This window comes from Anabrus simplex, chromosome 2 (genome assembly GCF_040414725.1).
Source record: "Anabrus simplex isolate iqAnaSimp1 chromosome 2, ASM4041472v1, whole genome shotgun sequence".
Taxonomy (NCBI): domain Eukaryota; kingdom Metazoa; phylum Arthropoda; class Insecta; order Orthoptera; family Tettigoniidae; genus Anabrus; species Anabrus simplex.
The window spans coordinates 933,447,695-933,468,551 of NC_090266.1; the positions used below are offsets into that span (position 1 = coordinate 933,447,695).

Below are 20,857 nucleotides of genomic sequence, written 5' to 3' on the forward strand. Positions count from 1 at the left end.
AAATCTCACGCACTTCCCTATGCGCGACGATGGTGCTGGTCACATTGTCAGTAATGACAATGGCAGAGGATGTAATTTACCACCAAGTAGCAGTCTTGCATCGTGCTGTGGGTTCCAGACCATTAATAATAAAAATAATAATAATAATAATAACCTAAATTCAACTAATATCGCGCACCCTAATAATAATAATGTTCTGGACAGTCGTCAAAATGAGCGGACCACGCTGGAAACGAGTCCTGGCCAGGTAATGACTACGATTTAAGTCCAGCCGTGGGTTCAGTTCCTCCAAGGCACCCAAGACGACACCACGCCGGATCTCCTCAAGGATTTGATCCATATTAAAATGCTTACAGGAAAAGGTGGCAAAGATTTAGAGAGCCAACTGGCCGGCTGGAATACCTGGACCTGGCCCGGGATGTACGAAATCGATTGCTGGAAAGAAAGATTGAAAAATGGGAGGAACTTTGCCGTAATCTCTCAGGAAACGAGTCAGATCACGAATTTTGGCAGATTCTCTCAGAAAATGCGTTTGATCGCGAATTTCGGCGGATTATATATAAAATGTTGCGCATTCAATTATAAATTTCATTATAATACCGTAGCGAAGCACGGGTATCTTGCTAGTATTTATATATTTGACTTCTCATATATTTATGGACTTTTATTTTCATTAATTAATTTTGTAGTTATTTACTAAATAGTCAAAGTAAATACTACTTGAGCTTCAGATTCTTTCTAGATATATTCTCGAGCTCTCATTATATTGCAGCATACCGTATCCTCTTATTGTGGGAATGAATATTACAAAGCATAGACCTATTTATTTGTGTGTGTAACCAGAACTGGAAGAAGTAAAATTTAAAGCTTAAAACTCAGTAGACATCAATAAGGCATGTAGAATTAATATTGCTAGGCCCCTAGTTGACAGTTTCCATTAGAGCCAGGGCCACGATAGAAAAGAACAATTGCATTAGTTCAGCTCTAATTTCAGGAAGTAGATAAGAGGGTACGGCAATACGCTTGTGTGTATGCAAGACAGAACATTAGGGATGTATGCAAATCTTTTCTTATTATTTAAAGAATTTTTGTTAAGCTTTTGACCTTTTGATTATTTTAGAGCTAAAGTACAATCTACAGTAGAACCTCGATAATTCGAAATCGGTTAATTCAAAATCCCACCTAATTCGAAGAAGCTCTCGTTCCCGGAAACATGAGATACAGTTTTGCTGTTATTTAAATTGTTTAATTCGAAATACGGATAATTAGTAATTCGAAGTACAATGTCAGCCCCATTACCGAAATTCAGACTTTTAATTCGAAACTGCCTTTACAGTTTAAAACAATAGTATGTTAGAGTAATTTCAACTCGAAATTTATTCGCGTCATAATAGAACGCGTTCCGGAATGTGGAGTGGTAGCATTCCGCACTTACTTCGGTGGGTCTACAGTGCGCTTCATGATTGCTAAATTGAATGAAATCTGAATTCTTTTGTATTCAATCCTTTAAGGAACGCCGTAATATCACGTAACGGGCAGTGTGCGGAAAAACAGAATCCGCGAACCCTGGCGATGCTGACAGTTGATGAAAAAACGTGGCTCATATAATAAATTCGTAGGCACCGAACAATATTGTCATTGCCGACGAAACTACATTGCTTTATTTTAATGCAAGCCCAAACGGTCTTATGGTTTTAAAGGAGAAAGTGCCAACCAGGGAATCGTTACAATGGGATGGGGGTCATTGTAGTGCGTTGCAATGCACATGGAAGCAAGAAACTTTATCCCCTCATCATACAAAAGTTCGATAAGCCACAATGATTTAAGGACGTCGGGCACTTTCCATGCCAGTACAAAGCATCTAAAAATACAAATGGTACAGAAATCCAAAAAATAATGCATTTGCACAGGGGAACCAGCATAATTTATCCTCGTCTTTGAATTGTGTGATTTTTTTTTTTCTTTCGTTGCGTGAGGTTATGTTTGTCAGTGATTTATCCGTTGACGGATTTATCCAAGTGCATTATTTGAACATTGTAAATGCACCTTGTTGGACACATTTCGGAAATAGTTCTTTCCATGGCATTTGAAAAGTTAAAACTGTGAATCGAGGTGATTGCATGTATTACTGGGTCTTAGAACACTTTGTGACGCGGCAAGTGTTTAAATTTCTGAAGTACAAGAAGTGCCATGGCGGGAAATCGTGCAAGGGTAGAGTCATAGGAAAGTTCAATTTTAAGGGCATCGGATACTTTCTGTGTAAATTCAAGGCATCTAAAATGCATACACTATAGTAATCCAATGAATAAAGCACTTGCACATGGGAGCCAGCATAGATTTCTCCTTGTCTTTGAATCGTGCTTTTTTTTTTTTTTCTTTCTTTCTTTCGTTGCGTGAGGTTATATTTGCCAGTGAGATATCCAAGTGCATTATTTGAATACTGTAAATGCTCCTTCTTGGATACATTTTGGAAATAGTTCTTTTTCCATGACATTTGAAAGGTATAAACTGTGAATCAAGGTTAACTGCATGCAGTAACGGGCCTTAGAATATTTTGTAACGCGATAAGAGTTGGTACTTCTGAATTGCGAATTGGCGGTTAATTCGAAATCACGTAATTCGAAGTCCGATTTCTTTAGTCCCAACGACTTCGAATTAACGAGGTTTTACTGTATAAGGAATATGTGTCCAAAGTTTGAACTTTCTAGTTCATCAGGAAGTTGTTAAAAATCCTTGGACAGACCCTCAGCTGGACAGAATGAGTAACAGATTTTATAAATCGATAGGATGATGTGTACATATTGATGATAAGCCTTAAACGATGCTGAAATATTAAACTATAGGGGCTCGCAACTAGTCCACACATTTACTTTTGATTATTACAAGCATTTAAAATTGATCAGCAATACCATTTTTTCTTCCCATCTTAACAGGAGCATTATCTTTGCATTTGGCAGATGATATTGCTCTTGATCTTCACAGTGTTGCTGTTTGTCGTGAGAACTTCTGGCCACATGGCTAGTCGTTGCTTCCACTGTCATTGTCATGCATACTGGAATGTAAGGAAGTTCCTTTTCTTATTTTAGTTATTTTTCATCTTTCAATGCACATAAATGATGCTTGCGCAGTTTTCAAACTAAAACATATTGTATTATCAATTCATTCAAATTCTAAATCTCACTTTAGTCATTACTCCATAAATTTATACACCGACCCATTCAGGCCGATAAGCAACGATACATATTATGCCCTTTTGTAAGTGTTCTACGCGTTTTACACTAACCTATCAGGCGACGTTAATACGTCATCAGCTTACTGCGGAGTCCCTTGAGATACAGTGGTACAGCATTTCAATGCTAGAATGCGTGCAGTTAGGAGTTCTATTTTAATCAGTGGTTGCTGCCCCAGTAGAACTGGCAGAGTTCTTCATAAATACCTATACTGCCAGTCCAGTTATACCTACATGACAGCTAACATGCAAAACAAAAACAACGTACTTACATGCCCTGAAATCTTCAATCATGCTTTTAAGCTTCTTCATTTGGAAAGTAAAATGACTGATATTAGGAACATTATGGGACTAGGTGACTGCGTGGTTCGGGTCACGTGGCTGTGAGCTTGCATTCAGGTGGTGATGGATACGAATCCCACCTTTGGCCGGCAGCCTGAAATAAACCCCTGAAATACACATATACAATAGGAAAATTTCCCAGAGATTGAATTGTACAGCCCTCGCTGTGGGCAGGTGAGCTGTCGGGTGTTATACAAAAAAAAACCTTTGAGTCAAGCCCAGTAATACAGGCAGATGATTCACCGGCAAGGCAGAGCTGTCCTGTATTACCGTCTGGCTATGTAGGGTTCCAGTTTCGATTTTGGGCCTTTCAGTGGAACCAGGCTGTTAATTTTTTCCATGTGGTCTTCTTGTAGCATGTCAGTTAAATCACCAAATTTTCATGGTAGATTTCGAGATGCAAGTGTTGCACTTCTCTTGTCAGGTTTAACTAAAACACACTCATACCTGCCAACTTTCCCGATTTAGGCGGGAGACTCCCGATTTTCGACAGTTCTTCCTGCCTTCCAATTATTCTATTATTTCTCCTGATTTTAGCTTATTTTTCAGTGAACTGCGAACATTTGTTTTAAAATCCCGCCATTTTAGCATTGTGCGCCAGTGGCCGGAAGTCCTTTTCTCATTGGCCGCTTTCAAATGAAATAATGACGTTTATTAATATGAGAAATATGTGCGATGTTTATTGAAACCTGTATATCGATTGTCAATCTCTCATCCTCGCGTGCTGTGTTCGTTTACATCAGTCAAATCGATTCCAGAGACTAGTCGCTAGATTTGGAGTCCATGTTAGTAATTTAGTGACAAAATTTCAAAGATAGCGACTAGTGACTTTTCTAGAGATTGTAAGAGCCATTTGGAGACAATTCTGGCAAATTTTAATTTATTACATGGTAAAAATAGTATTGCTCTTTGCATAATTCCAATATATTAATCTATACATTTGCTAATTAATGGCATCTAACTGCATGACTGATTCGCACATGTGGAGCATGAGTTCATACTATTTTCAGAAGGCTTATCAGAGGCCGATCATCTTATTCGCATACTTCCTGTGAGGGAATAGAGATGTGAAATTTTTAGCCTTCTAGCCTCGTTAGCAACAGCCGGGGTTTGAGACAATAAGTGTTATAATATATATCATAGTACTCCTGTATTGTGCAAGACATCTAGAATAAGCAGTTTTAATCAAGTGTCTCTCCTGATTTTTCCTGATGTTCATATCAAAATCTCCTGATTATTGGTTTTGTAAAGTTGGCAGGTATGGACACTGAAGAATATGGGTATCCATATAGCTGTTAATCTCATCACTCATAGTTGAATGCCATTGATTAAATCATGAATTTCTTGCACTCCAGTGTTGACTAAGAGATGGCTCTGCATAATCACTATCAACAGATTTTTTTTCCCCCGCTAGTTGCTTTACGTCGCACTGACACAGATAGGTCTTATGGCGACGATGGGACAGGATAGGGCTAGGAGTGGGAAGGAAGCGGACGTGGCCTTAATTAAGGTACAGCCCCGGCATTTGCCTGGTGTGAAAATGGGAAACCACGGAAAACCATCTTCAGGGCTGCCGACAGTGGGGTTCAAACCTATCTACTGGATACTGGCCGCACTTAAGCGACTGTAGCTATTGAGCTCGGTATCAACCGATTCTATCGTGAAAACTGAACATTCACGTCCCGAGTGGGTGCTTCCTACTTGTGATATATGTTGGCAGATACTTTGTTATTTCTGATGCATTGGGAGTACTCTATATAAAGTACGTGCTGCTTAGTCAACTACTAGGTACTGCTCGTGCATTCTCAGGATAATAAGGAAAACGGGATATGGGGCTTAACTGATATGCTACAAGAAGACCACATGGAAAAAATTAGCAGCCTATTTCTTCACTGAGGAGCCACATCTACACTTCCTGCTGCCTGCAATGCCAACTTTCCTAGACACTTAGGTGTGTCTAAAGGCAAAGAAAGCTGCTATATGGGACAGATTCTGTGATCAACCGTGAATGGATGCGAGGAGGGTACGACCTGCAGCGCATAGTGACAAGATTTTCTTTACATGGTTTTTACTTCAAGCTCTGTGGTGTGAAACAATATCATGATTTTATTATTACTATTAATTATATACAGTCGTATCAGCACACACTTTATTAAAACATAACCGGTTTTCGGACACTAAGGTCTATCATCAGCGTTAAAATTTAAATTTAATATCACATAAGTGCGTCGTCAAAATGAGTTTAAAATGTAGCCCTGTTGACATCAACTGTAAAAATAAGAAATAAAAAAATTAGAAAAAGAAAAGTAATGAAAACAAACTGAAAGAAAAACAAATTGCTAAAGCAAATGGCTACAACCCACAAATAATAGGCAATATTACACGTAAGAAAGAAAACGGAGAAAAAGAAAAAAGGAAAACCCTGAGAAAAGAAAGAAAATCCATGAACGTAATCAATTTGTAACATTTACATATTTTGGAAGTCAAGTTTTTAAAATTGCGAATATATTTAAGAAATTTCAACTTAAAACAGCTTTTCGAACCAGAAATAAAATATCAGAACATATATATAATGCACATAGTGTCAATAAAAAAGATATGTATACCAATTCGGGAGTATACAGGCTCACTTGCAACGACTGTAAAATGTTTTATGTAGGAAAAACTGGGCGAATCTGAAATCGAAGATATCAAGAACATTTCAAGGCAATAAAGTACAACAAATATTCAGCTTTTCCGGAACACATTTACAACAATAACCACAGCTTTTTAGGGATCGAAAAGGACATGAAGTTAATTTTTAAGGGTAATTATGGATTTGAATTAAATACACGTGAAAACATTGAGATATTTTTGGCGCAGACAAGGGAACCAGATAAAATTTTAAATGAAACAGTCGCAAGCAACATTTTGTTTACAATCTTGAGTTAACGTAACATCAGGTGCTTCCAACGAAACCTTGAGGTGACGTAACATCACGTGCTTGCAGCGTGGTTCCGTCGTTAAAGCTGAACGTTTGTCAGTACTCGACCAACAGCCTGAGCACAAGGAAAAGCCAACCCTTCCTATGGTATGTCCGTACCTTTTACAACAACATTGTAAGTTTGTATGTATTAAGGCGGGATTCCACTGAGGCAACATTTGGGCGACATGGTGCATGAGACAGTGAAGCATGCTGCAGTCAGCCTTCAATTGAGGAAACACGGCTCGGCATGTAGCGTGCGGCTGTGTAGCATGAGACATGTTGCAATCTGTCGAACACTCTCTGGTGCCGCATGCTTCAAAAATGTGCTTGTTGAACAGTGTTGCCTGGGATCCGACAGTGTGTGGATCGGTGCTACAATTTCCGTGCGGCAAGATGGAGTGGGCTATTGAAAAAACTGTGAATTTAATTGAGGATTACCACAATGCTCCGGAATTGTGGAATGTAACTTTGAGTGACTATAAAAACAATAGTATTAAGATGGATACGTTGAAACGGCTCTCAGATAAATATAATTGCAGTGTCCAGGAACTGAAGAAGAAAATAAAAAATTTGCGTACAGCTTTCCACCGGGAGCACAAAAGAATTCAGAAAATGAAAACGAGTGGTGCTTCTCCACTGAGAGGAAAAATATGGTTCGGGTATAATCTACTTACCTTTCTTCTTGACATCGATGCTCCGAGGAAAACTACTTCAACGTCAGGTGTCATTGGGGAACGTGAGGTGAGTTGATTTTAAGCCACCGTTTTCCTTTAATAAATAGTTAACTGATTATGAACTTTTGTAAGTAAGATTGTGATTTATTCAAAGTCTGGTTTTCTGGTTGTTAGTAACGGAACAGTTTGTACTAGAAAAAAATAGAGATAACAATGAAAATATAATTTGACATCATACTAGTACTAATGATAATAATAATAATAATAATAATAATAATATTCTACGTATCAGTACCGTATGACATTTTCAACCCTGTAGATTTTTCGTAAATACGTCGTTTACTAGCATAACAACAAATTTTTCACCTTTGTACACTGTTAACACACAATAATAATCTACTTGTCATTTAGAAATCCATTCGCCGCTACTCTAATTGCGCAAAGTCTTCCAACACTGTTTCACTAGAATCTTTTTCTTCCTCAATGTGTCTACTTCTAGTGTCATAGTTCATTTTAATGATAAGTTTGTTAGAAATGTGAACGGTGCGGGGGTAAAGTAATCGAAATAAGGTTAGGATATTGTACTTTAAACTAATATATTTTGATAATGATTAAATTACAATGTACAAGGAGCTTCTAAAACTTCCCGTACCTCTAAGCATACCGATCCTGCCATGGTACGCAGCCTTCATCTGACATAAAGTATTCCATAAACTCATCCCTAATGGCTTTCGCTTCTTGAGAATTCCGACGTGGTTTGTTTCCCAGAGGCTCCATACCTGTATCATCTTGGATCACTCCGCGCCATGATCCAGGAATGATATTACCATCTTGGGTGTCGGTGTCAAATGTCCCCGGAGGTGAATAAAGAGATCTTGAAGTAGGACGTTTTCTGAGAAAGTTGTGTAGATAAATACATGTGGTAGTTACAGTCACTGCATTTTCTACACTAACCTCCATAGGCTTTCTAAATACTCGGAAAACACTGGCCAGCAATCCGAAGCAGTTTTCTACTATTCTTCGAGCACGTGAATGTCGGTAATTGTAGATTCTATGTGGCGAGCCTTTGTCGTGACAACCAGAGTATGGTTTCATAATGTGCTCTTGTAAGGGAAATGCATCATCCGCTACAAGAACATAAGGCGATGATATTTCTCTTCCTGGAAGAGGTTCTGGAGCTGGGAGAGAAAATTTGTTTTGTGATAAATCCTTGTAAAATCCAGTTTCCCGGAATACTCCACCGTTCGAAATCCTTCCTTGACATCCAATATTAGCGTACAGGAAGCAATATGTTGCGTCAGCGACTGCCATCAACACGATGCTGAAAGTTCCCTTGTAATTAAAAAATTGACTACCACTTCCTTTTGGACACTTCACCAATACATGTTTTCCGTCACACGCGCCAATGCAGTGAGGATAATTCCATGAAGTCTCAAAATCGTGTGATACTCTTCCCCACTCTTCTTGTTTTGTTTGGAACCTGAGGACAATAATTTTGTTATTAGTAAAGTATGTTGAGTACTCAGTCTGAAAGCTGGTTGAATCCTCAACAGCTCTACCTTAAGCTGCCATAGATGCCATAGGTATCGCTGAAGAGGTTTACAAGGAAAATGAGGAGTGAGGTAGTTTCCTGTTGCTTTCCTCACCGAGCCAGCCGTTGCTATTACACATCAGTTAGCCGAGCCCACTAACATGTAGCACCAACCGACTCTCTGTGCAACATTTTCACACCATTCATATCAGGGACGGGTTGCTTAAGGAATGATGTTACTAATGTCGCTCATACCTCAGTCACTTTCTTATTAGTATTATTTAATTGTTACATAGGCTTAATTTATTCATATTACTTCTTTACCTGCAAGCTACAATGATTTGTTACTCTTTATTTAAGGAGGAGACTTTGGAAACTGAAGATTTACTCCGCGCTGCAACTCCAGACTCTGCAGAAATCTCAGTGGATGATCCATCAAATCCGATTTTAGAAAACATGGACAATAATCAGCGTCCTGCTGAGGAAATTGGACTTGGAGACAAGAATCGTGGAAAGTGTAAGAAAAGGAAATGCAATCTGCAAGAGGAAAGAGTCGAAGAAGCTTATAGTATTTTGAAGTCTTCCATTACGAGAGATGAGTTCGCAATATATGGAGAATATGTGGCAAATGAGCTGAGAAAAGTAACTCCAAGAGCACAAGTTCTAGCAAAGCACAGGATTAATAACATTTTATTCGAAGCCTCAATTGGAAACTACGACTTTCAGTCTCCAAGCTGCGCTAGAAATTTTATCGATACCCTACCTTTAAATAATAGTAGTTATGGGTCACCCTCAACTACATCAAATTCTACACTTCAGTCTCCTCTGGCGCCTGTACGTTCACCTGAGGAGCATGCTTCTGTCTCGTTCCCATCCATCGATGGATGGGAACGAGATTTCACAACCACAGTGCGATGACAACACTGCTGACAGCCAAGCAGATTTCGTGGAATTACTTTCTCCACAACTTGAAAGTTAAATAATGGTGTTTGAACATATAGAACAAAATGACTCGGTTACTCCAGAATATTATGGGTTATTATAAATGTGACCATTGTAAAACCCAGTTTATAATCTAATGCCCATTCGGGCGAACCTTTCTTCTTAATAAATGTATATGTTTTAGATGACCAGATCCTGCTTATTTTGCTTTGGGTTCTGTTATCATTCATTTTACTCTTTAACTGGTAATGTGAGCTGTTGTTAATGTGACCTTGCCTTTCTCAACACATTTCACACCTTCAGTCAGGAATATTTGGTTGCGGAATGATAGGTTTTTTCTATTTGCTTTAAGTCGCACCGACATAGATAGGTCTTACGGCGACGACGGGATAGGAAAGGTCTAGGAAGTGGGAGGAAGCGGCCGTGGCCTTAATTAAAGTACAGCCCCGGCATTTGCATGGTGTGAAAATGGTAAACCACAGAAAACCATCTTCAGGGTTGCTGACAGTGGGACTCGAACCCACTAACTCCCAATTACTGGATACTGGCGCTGGCCTTCTAACCCCAACTTGGCAGGTTCGATCCTGGCTCAGTCCGGTGGTATTTGAAGTGTATTGCACGTTCTCATGTATAGGATTATTTCTGTTTGCGCTAGTTATTTTCTTGTTCTTTGGATTATAGGGAATAAGTGAAAAGTGATTTTTGGTGTTTGCGGTGTATCTATACAATTTAAGTGACGACAACGGGTAACGTGAAATTTATGAGAATGTCTGCACTCTGTGTGTAAATTATATATTACCATAATATCATATTTGCATTAGTATATCCTACGTATATTATATTGTGAAAGATCATTAAATCCTGAATCAGATAAAATAATTATAGTACTTGTATAAAATGTCAAATGTTTCTTATTGAACTCCGTTTGTGTGGAGACTCGAAGATCTCACATCACCAATTATGTTCCGAATTCTGTACGTATCCACTTAAAGGTTTCAAACAGGAAAACAATTCTAAGTTTTGGGATTTTCCAAGTTACATGTGATCGATGTGTTATCGTAAACTGGGGTAACATTGTGACACGCTAGAATCCTCCAGAATCCGATATGTCGGCTTAGAATTTTGCCAAAGAAGGATTGTAACTTGAAGAATGATGTCACACTGCAAGTTACTAGTGGACTATGAAGTAAACAGTTTTGTTTATGACTTCTTATACTTTTCACGAATTTTCTCCATTCTGGCACAAAGTTAACCCAGTTGACGATACATTTTATTACGATATTAAAACTGGAAAAGTAAATATTATAATAATTTAACATTTTGATTCTTACAGGTAATTAATCTTAAATGTACTTACCTTTATGAAGTCTTTCAAGGCACTTATTAAAGCCGTGCACACCTCCGGAATGATTCGTGAGATGCTAGGTTCAGAAACTCTAAACAAGTACATCAGGGAAGTATAGCTGTCACCAGTAGCCAAAAATCGAAGGGTAAGCAACAGTCTAACTTTCGGCGGTATCGCCTCTCGAAAATTGGTATCGGACTTTGCAATGATCGGTCCAACCTTCTCTAACAAAAATTCAAAATCTTCCTGGCTCATCCGTGTGAAATTTTTGAAATGCGCTTTGTCGTCAGCCAATAGCTTCTGAAATAATTCATGCTGTACTTGATTTGATCGAACGAATAATTCTCGCCTCCACCACCGGGGCCGTTTTCTCTTACGACCGTGCTGAATAACAATGTACGCTGCTGCGGCAATAGTCTGCAAAGACATCCTTCTCAGTCAACCTCGGATGAGAAACTGTTGCCTTGGTTGAATAACGTTTGTAGCTGGCAACACGTCTCCACAAGTGACGCATGCTACACTCGGCAACATATGTGGCATGCCACATTTTTCTGCCGCACTGATGACAAGCCGCATGCTACAAATAGCAACATTTGTTGCCTGTCGCATGCTCCATGTCGCCCAAATGTTGCCTCAGTGGAATCCCGCCTTTATTTTCATACTTTCACACTTTTTTTTCTTTTTCTTATTTTTACAGCTGATGTCAACAGAGCTACATTTTACACTCATTTTAACTCATTTGGCGACACACTTATGAGATATTAAATTTAAATTTGAACACTGATGATGGACCTTAGTGTCCGAAAACCGGTTATGTTTTAATAAAGTGTGTGCTGATACGACTGTATATAATTAATAATAATAAAATAACTACATCAGCATTGTCAAGAAATATCTTTAATATTTTATAATTACAATATGAGCTGGGTACAGGTTGCATGTGTATAAGATGTACTGAACCATGTGAGAGGTTCCACACCCTGGCATGCAAAATGCAGATGAAACAGATATATCCTCATTAACTTGAGCGTACTGTTTTTCTTACACATGACTGAAACCCAAATTACCGTATTTACTCGTGTATTAGACCCCCTCCCCCTGGCTTTTCGAGACGAAGAAAATGAAAAAAATAAATCTCGCCTATAAGACCCCCCCCCCTTTCCAACGTAATTCGTCAGAGAACGATGACGATTCCAGTTCAGAGCGGGTGCAAGTCTTATTGCAACTCTGATGATATTGCACAAATTTGTGAATAGTTTCGTCCGTACGACCTACGCAATGAAAACACGTCTAATCCATGCAGTACATCTGTGTTTCGCAGTTAAGAAATGTCTGCCTGTGTAGCTTAGGTCTACTGCAGCTCTGATGACGTCGCACAAACAGATGAATAGGCCTAGCTTCGTGTCCAAACTGCGCATTGCAAGCATGCATCAGTCATGCTATATGTCTGTGTTTTGTAGTTAATAATGTCCCCCAGCGTAATGGTTAGCACAATTAGTTGCTGTTTTCGTGGATCTGACTTCGATTCCCGGTACCGTACTGCCAGAGACTTACGAATGGCAGGAAGGTTGATATGCGGTAAAAGCGGTACCAGTACATGTAATTCTCCTCCACTGGAGGTGTGTCTAAAAAGAGCTGTACCACCTCGGGATGAGAAAACGAGTTTACTTTAGTTGAGAAATATTCACAGTTGTTGCTATTTATACAGCAGACGAGATCATTAACAAAGTGGTCGTTTAATATCTCGTAACTCGGGCCAATATAGGTATATATTTGGAGAGATTTAAGTTTAAAACGTGATAAAAGCTATCCAATTAAAACGATTGTTTTACTTGCCAACATACCTAACAAATAATTTTATGTCCCCACGTACTTTAAACAATTTTCGGAGACGCCAAACAAAACATACTAGGGTATGCGTTAATAAAAGAAGAGACAGCGAACGTACAAAATTAAACATTATGACAATAAAACGCATTACCGCCACACCTTTAGATATCCATAAATGCGGTATATTTTCCTGTTATTTATTTTTATTTTTATTTTTTCCGTCGAACTTTCGGCACTATCAGTGGCGATAATATACCTAACCTAAACAATGTGGTCTGTCTTATCTCGTGGACAGCTGTTTATATAAATCCTGATGTGATAAATGTAGAGAACAAGCATGAAATGTACTTAAAAATAAGGGTCTGTGTTTCAACAGCCGCAGTTATCAAAAGAATGTTTCCAGTTACTATGTATTACATTCGGAAGTACAACTCGTAACATACGCTAGTTATCAGCTGATAGTTTGGCATGCTTTCTACAGCACTTCTTTATTCGTAAGGAGTGGCTTCTGCTACAATACACCAACTGGGAATATCAGAGACCATCTGGGAATAGATTTACACTGTTTAGACTATAGTCGGAACGAAATTATTTTTAAGAGGTTCAAAAAGACTGGATCTTGTATGCTCTTGATTGCAGTGCATGGTATTTAACGTCAAAAACTTCATAACTGGTCCGTATTGAAAAAAGATTTACATTCAAAGATAAAGGTATAGGATTTTCCACCTGTTCAGTACAACTTCAAATGTGATATAAATTAAAATGTCACATTTATTTATTAATTTTTAGGTACCGGTTTTGGCATTTTTTATGCCATGATCAGCCTAAGGTTAAGCAAGCAAGGACATTGAGCAAATTACATATATATACACAAATAAACCTTCTAAAAGTCAAGCACTTCATAATTGTGTCTAAAACATTTGACTGTATAAAACTCTCATATATATACATCATAATAAAGTTCAGTGCATGGTTCAAAGAAGCATGGCTGACGCGACTGGCGAGAGATAGCAGTGATGATGATGTCACTTAGAATGCCGACACACCGGTAGCAAGGCAGGGAAGTTGCCGGCGCAAGACGATAATTCAAATGAAAGCAGTGATCAGGTTCACTGTGTACTAGGCCTACTGCTGAACTGACAGAGACAAATGACTGGCCATTAAGTTCTTTTGTATCAATATTTAATTATATGATAACACGATACCCTTATCCCTTTCTTCTACGGGATAGAGTATGAAGTGAGACGAATTTTGTAGCGAGTTTTTACGGCCGTATCCTCTTCCTGACGTCAGCCTCACCAGAGGAATTGATGAGATGTAACAAATGACGTGATACGAGTATCTAAAACGGATTTTTATATGTACCGTAGGCCTAAAAGTCGTGTTCACCCTTTATCGTCTTAAGTGCCGTCCACACTGTGGTGGGTTACACTTACAGTAGTGTCCCATGTATCTTGGTGTTTTTCTGAATAGAAGTGAACCACAGTTACACGGTTTCAGAAGGAGATTGCCAAAATAATATGCAAATGAGAAAATGTAAAAGTGAATTTTGTTATGGAACTGTTTTATACATTACTAGCAAGATACCCGTGCTTCACTACTGAAATTTATAATTGAATGCTTAACGTTTTATATATAATCCGCCGAAATTCGTGATCTGGCTCGTTTTCTGTGAGATTACGGCAAATTTTTCAATCTTTCTTTCCAGCAGTCGATTTCATGGTTACGTCGCACATTCCTATCTACAAAATGTCGCTGTAAAATTTGTCACAAATGGAACATAATAATTGTTTTTACTTAAATGAAGTGAAAAATCTGCGGTAAATTAAGAAATACCGTCGTTATTAGAGAAATAGAATACATACTTAAAGCTTGTAGACAGGACTCCTTTATGTCGTATTCCGCTGCTGGTGCCGTCTTTTGTTAATTTCTTGAGGTCCAGGGCTAGCACCGAGGAATGGGAGTCGTATGCCTGTGGATTCTCATTATCTTTGTCCATATGACTAGAGCGGCCAGTTGAAACAGCAAAATGGAGGTCAACAGCATTCACGGAAAAACAACTAAGGACGCATTCAACAACTTGGTGCTGCACATTACAGAGAAAAATCGTAAGTACCACAAATATGATTTTTGTTGAAAGAAAAATAGCATGCATGATCCCTGGACCAATAAATCACTAGTCTACAGAATTCTTATGTACATTGGCCATAGCTTTTTGTCGCCTATTAAATCTTGCATATCGCGATGCAATTCAGGAAATGATGTCATTGACAACTGAAGCAATGAAACGAAAGCGAAGAGCTTCAGTGAACACACACATCACACACGAAATTGTTGAAAGTGTAAGAAAAACAAAAGACATACGTGTGTTACTGTGAGCATAGCACCAAAAGTACGTCTTGTAAAGTAGTAAAGTAGGTATACATAATATTCTCAAAAAATAAAATATTTCTTAATTTACCACAGATTTTAGACTTTAACTGTGTAAAAGAAATTATTATGTTCCATTTAAGACAAATTTTACAGTGACATTTCGTAGATAGGATGCGCGACGTACCCAATTTCATACTTCCCGGGCTAGGTCCAGGTATTGCACCCAGTCAGGTGGGTTCCTAAATCTTTGCCATCTTTTCCTATAAGCATTTTTAATATGGATCAGTTCCTTGAGGAGATACGGCGTGGTCTCCTCTTGGGTGCCTTGGCGGTACTGAACCCTTGGCCAGACTGCATTCGTAATGATTACCTGGCCAGGACCCATTTCCAGTGTGGTCCGCACATTTCGACGACAATTCAGAACATTATTATTATTATTATTATCGTTATTATTATTAGGGTGGGTGATATTAGTTGAATTAAGTTATTCTTCTTCTTATTGTTGTTGATGTTCTGGACCCCACAGCAAGATGTAAGACCGCTACTTGGCGGTAAATTACATCTGCTGCCATTGTCATTGCTGACAATATGACCAGCACCATTGTCGCGCATAGGCAAGTGCGCGGGATTTCTGGCGATACGAATTATATACTTCCGTGCATTATTGACCTTATTATAGAGGTGAACAATTGCACGGTCAATGTCATTACTACAACTTTTATTATAATTTGGGTCCACCTTATTCAATACATAAAAATTGTTGCGTAGATTTAATTACAACGTATATTTCAATCAGTACTAGTTTCGACGCCCCTCTGCGTCATCATCAGCCGATAGAAGTTTGTAGAAAAATTGACAATCATATAAGTTTATCGACGTCAAATTGATCACAGTTTAAAACCATATTAACAACATGAAACTGTGTTAAAAATATACTGTCTCTAATTTCATATTTTCTACAAGTCCAAGACTTGCAAATCTTGTGCCATAAACTGATAAAAATATATGCAAACTGGTTTGCTCACTTACGATATAAAGTGGATTTAAAAGAACAACAAATTAAAATGTTATAGTCTTGAAGCACTATGTGCTTAATTTATCTCAGTGGAGCCTTATAAAATATTTTCCTGGAATGCTCCCATAATAATTATTGTCTCATTGTCTGCCCTGTGTGTTGTCATTTGTTCACCCACACACTTGCCACTAACTGCTCCTTAATAGTGTAACTCTTCAATTTTACTGGACTTTGATTTTGTATTAGTGTCCTTGAGCACTTCCTGCTTTAAATGGCCAAGTCCATAATTACCTTCATGGCACAGATATATCCTTATAACAGAATTATTACTTTTACAGTATGTAAACAAATATTAATATAATTATAGCTATAGTCGTGACTTATATACAATATTGGATCTGCCTGAAATTAAAATGACATATATATATATTAAGGAACAAATTGTTGTGTAATAACATGTAACATACATGTTACAGGAGAAATGGGATTGATTGTGAGAGCCTATTTACCTATATATAGAGGTGTGTGACGATGTGGATATTGTCCTTTTTGTTTGTCCTCGCCTCCTTTTTTTATTGCTCCCACTTCTGATGCTGACCTGTCATTGTTCCTATTCATGTTTCTTATCTTCTGTATATGAATTGCATATATGTTAACTTAGTGTTCATATTTTCTTTTTCTTTGATTTTGTCTTTCATTGCCTTGTTTGTGGAGCTTCTTGTGTATCATTCAAACAGTAAGGATATCCAGTTTTTGACACCATTATGTTTGGCTCATAAGTTATTTCTTCATAGTATATTTATGAGCTTTATTTCTACTGTCCTTCCAGGTGAGCTTTACAGCTTCGGGTAGGCAGCTTCCCTTGTGCTTCTGCTGTATCTCCCTCTAATCCTTTTATTTGACGTTGTGAAATCTTTGTAGATTTAGAATTACTTCCCTTCTTGTTTTTGTTTTATTTCATATGTTTCTTTAATTTTTTTACTCAGGGTTCATTTATATTTTTCAGAATTGCTGGTCCTTAGAATAATAGTTATTTGCTTGACTAGTAGCTCTACTTGGAGTCTAATGATTTGTCTTTTTAAATTAACATTTGATAAAATGTATTTTGCTAATATTTTTGTTTTCTTGTTTTTTTTTTTTTTTTAATAGGTGATCATGCATACAAACAAAACGTTCACTTAAGCCCAGAGGAACAGATGATTACAGCAAGTCCAGACATTAAAAAATGTGTTATTCATCCTGCTGAGAATGATTTTATGGTCCTAGCATGTGATGGAATATGGAATTACATGTCAAGTCAGCAGGTGGTTGATTTCGTACGAAAACGCCTTCCACATACTGAAAAACTTTCTACTATATGTGAGGAGGTGAGTATTCTTTTCCAAGTATTCACTATTACACCTACTTTCAACATTTCCTGAACTGAAATTTGATTTCTTTCCCTATTGATTTTATGTCACACACACTGACAGATCTTGTAGTGACGATGGAATAGGTTGGGGCTTGGACAGGCAAGGAATCAACCATGACATTAATTTGTCACTATGGGACCGATGACCTTAGATGTTAGGCCCCCTTTAAACAACAAGCATCATCATCATAATTTCTCTACTTGTATGGCAAAAAAGGGAAATACAAAAAAAAAATCTTCACAGCTGCTGACAGTGGGGTTCAGACGCACCATCTCCCAAATGCAGTTTCAAATGTCTTAATTTCTGCCACTTCTAAATAAATTTTTAGCCCTGCTATTTATGCCTTCTCTTTCAAAAGGTTGATTTATTCCATTGCAGTATCTGTGGTATTGAATAGAATAGCTAAATCTTCTGCGAAGGGTAAACAGTTCAGTTTAAAGTTTCCTTTCTAATTCATCAATTTCTCATTTATTCTTTAAGACCAAACATTCAGCTGCACACAGGCCCTTTAGTTTTATGGCGGTGTTGTAATGATGAAATTTTTGCTTTAATAGGCGCTTTTTAAAAATATATATGTATTTCATAAATTGACACGCTAGTTCCGTATTTGTGATCTTGTTTTGTTTGCTTTTTTTATCAAGACCCTTAGAATGAATTACTTCTCTGAGATGTTTAACTTTATTTTCTTTCACAATTTTTCCATATTTCATGTTAAGGTATTTTGGAGCATCTTTTAATGTTTCGTTCTAACCTATTGTATAAACATCTGGGCTCTAGTTATGACTCGGGAAACAGTTCAAGGTTGAATGTTCGTTGGGAAAGAAAACAGCTGGTGTAGACTTCTGAGACAAAGCAAGTTTAGGGTTATGACCACTTGTACTTAATCTTTGAGGGCATGGAGATTGAGAACCTGTGATATGCAATATTATGAACAGGGCAGGAAGAAGTGTGAGAATAGGGATAGCCTGATTATATATAGCAGCAATTTCAGATTTTACCAGGAATTTGATTTATAAAGCTTATTAAAGGAAAAAACTTCCTGATGACAATCTGGGGTCTATTTTGGCCATGTGTGACGCAGAAAAGTAATCATTCATTTACCAGCATAGAACAAGACATGAAATTAATACATTCAGCAGATAAAGAGAAAAATATGGACACCCTGGAGAAATTAAAAATTTATTTAGCACAGAAACAAAATATAGACAATAATTTAAATGAAAATTTGAATAAAGAAAATCCGTTATTTAAGTTGGCTAACTGTGATATAAAAAGAAAGAATAAAATAAATAACATCAACTCTAGTTTCTTGGCCCCCTTCCCCTCCTCCCAGGCGGTTAAGGTTTTGTGATAAATCCCTCCCTTATCCGCTAGTAATCTCAGTTTGCTGCAACTATAGGTAGTGAGCGTTTGGTTGGTGAGTGAGTAGGCTTCTTCCGCTCTGACAATATAGAAAAGTTTAGTTGCATTCATACAAAGAATTTTCGCACTAATTATAGTCCGTTTAACATAGTTTGTTCTTATTTTAGAATAAGAAGAGCAAATACTAGCCACAAATTCAAGGGCATGACGGAAGGTTCGATCTGCTCTGTCGAAATTCCAGCCCAACACTAACGTAGCTCTATTCCATTTGAGCAGATATAATCAATTGCACCTTTAGATCTTACGAAGTCTAATAATTCAATAGTGTATCAGTTCATTCTAGGAAGTGTTCTAAGAAGGCGAAGATTTTAACTATGGCAGTATATCAGCTAACTTTCTAACATGCTTAAAGTGGGCTACAACAGTAAACATAAACATAACAAACAGTAGCGAGAAACATTTTATCCTTTTTTCTCAAGCAAACCAGCTTTCGTTTTAATGCGTGTTTGAAAGTGTTATATAACACAAGAACAACCAGCCGAACTTTTTAAAAGTTTTTTAAAGTGTTCTAACATACATTATCAAGAAATGTTTATTATGTGTGTGTGTTAAAATAAGGTTATATGTTGATGTTTTTTGTCCCAGAGGAATGTGACAGGCTTCGGCATCCGGCACAATTCCTATCCTTGCCACTAGATGGGGGCTTCATTCATTCTATTCCTGACCCAGTCGAATGACTGGAAACAGGCTGTGGATTTTCATTTAATTGATAATGTTTCACATATAACTGAATGATATTAGATCTTAAGATATGTGGAATCTTGCTTTATGAGGTAGAAATCTGTAATGAAGGGAGTGGGGTGGGGGGCTCCCGAACAAGTGCGATTGAAATAATTGTACAAAATTAACAACTTTATATTAAGAGGCCGACCAAACCATCACCGTAGATTTATATGAACTTAGTCAAGGACCAAATATGGTCAGATTTGTTGAATCTGAAGATTATACCCGGCGAGAGGCAGCTTGTATTCAGTAGATAGTGGGTTCAAATCCCAAATTAAAAAATTAAGGGTTACAAATCACAAATGGATGAATTTCTGTTTCATGAAACGAAAGTTGGCACTTGTGAATTAGAATGGCACCTGTGAACATATTTAACAAGTCAGTTTGTTGTTGCTGCATTGAGTTTTATCATAACCTCCATATTGTGTTATGTATTGTGCTATTTTTGTTGTTCAAATGGGAACTCATGGTAATACTAAAGAATCAAAAACAGCAGTTCCTTCAGACATAAGATTTTTTTGGTCATTTAACCTGATTTGTTGATAAACTCAAGGAATAGCAGAATATTCAGTATTGGACGGTAGCTGTAGCTGAGACAGAGAGACAGAGAGAGAGAGATATATTGGGAATATACAAGATGTTTTCTAGCCAAATCTGAGAAGAGCAGCCATGTATGTAATATAAGGTAGTGTGCATAGGTGAATTATACATTGTTGTGCAATGTATTACTTTGGTGTTTACATTTTAGTATAATATATTCTGACATGACACAGCCTAGCTATATATATGTATAAAACAATATAAATTCAATACTGATAATATACTAGATGGTACCAGCACCTAAATGGGCCATGATACCTACTATTGGACATTTCAGAACGAGCTGAATAATTATATGAAAACAGGAGTTGTAGGTTTAAAATTTGCTTGTTAGTCATAAAAAATGAATACAGACAGATTTTATTTAATGTAATATTGGTATAGTCTTTATACTCTCACAACACACATTCATAACACTTAACCCACAAGGGGTCGCGTTACGGTCTTTTAGACT

At 37.5% G+C, this 20,857-nt stretch overlaps 1 protein-coding gene across 1 annotated transcript in view; it reads left to right on the top strand.

The window, feature by feature from the left end:
- The window catches only part of LOC136863196 (probable protein phosphatase CG10417), a 209,977-nt gene that overhangs the window by 174,724 nt on the left and 14,396 nt on the right, over nucleotides 1–20,857 (top strand). Inside the window, exon 6 of the mRNA XM_067139558.2 lies at nucleotides 17,396–17,613. Within this exon, the coding sequence (XP_066995659.2) occupies nucleotides 17,396–17,613 (218 nt within the window). The remainder of the gene's footprint in view (nucleotides 1–17,395; nucleotides 17,614–20,857) is intronic.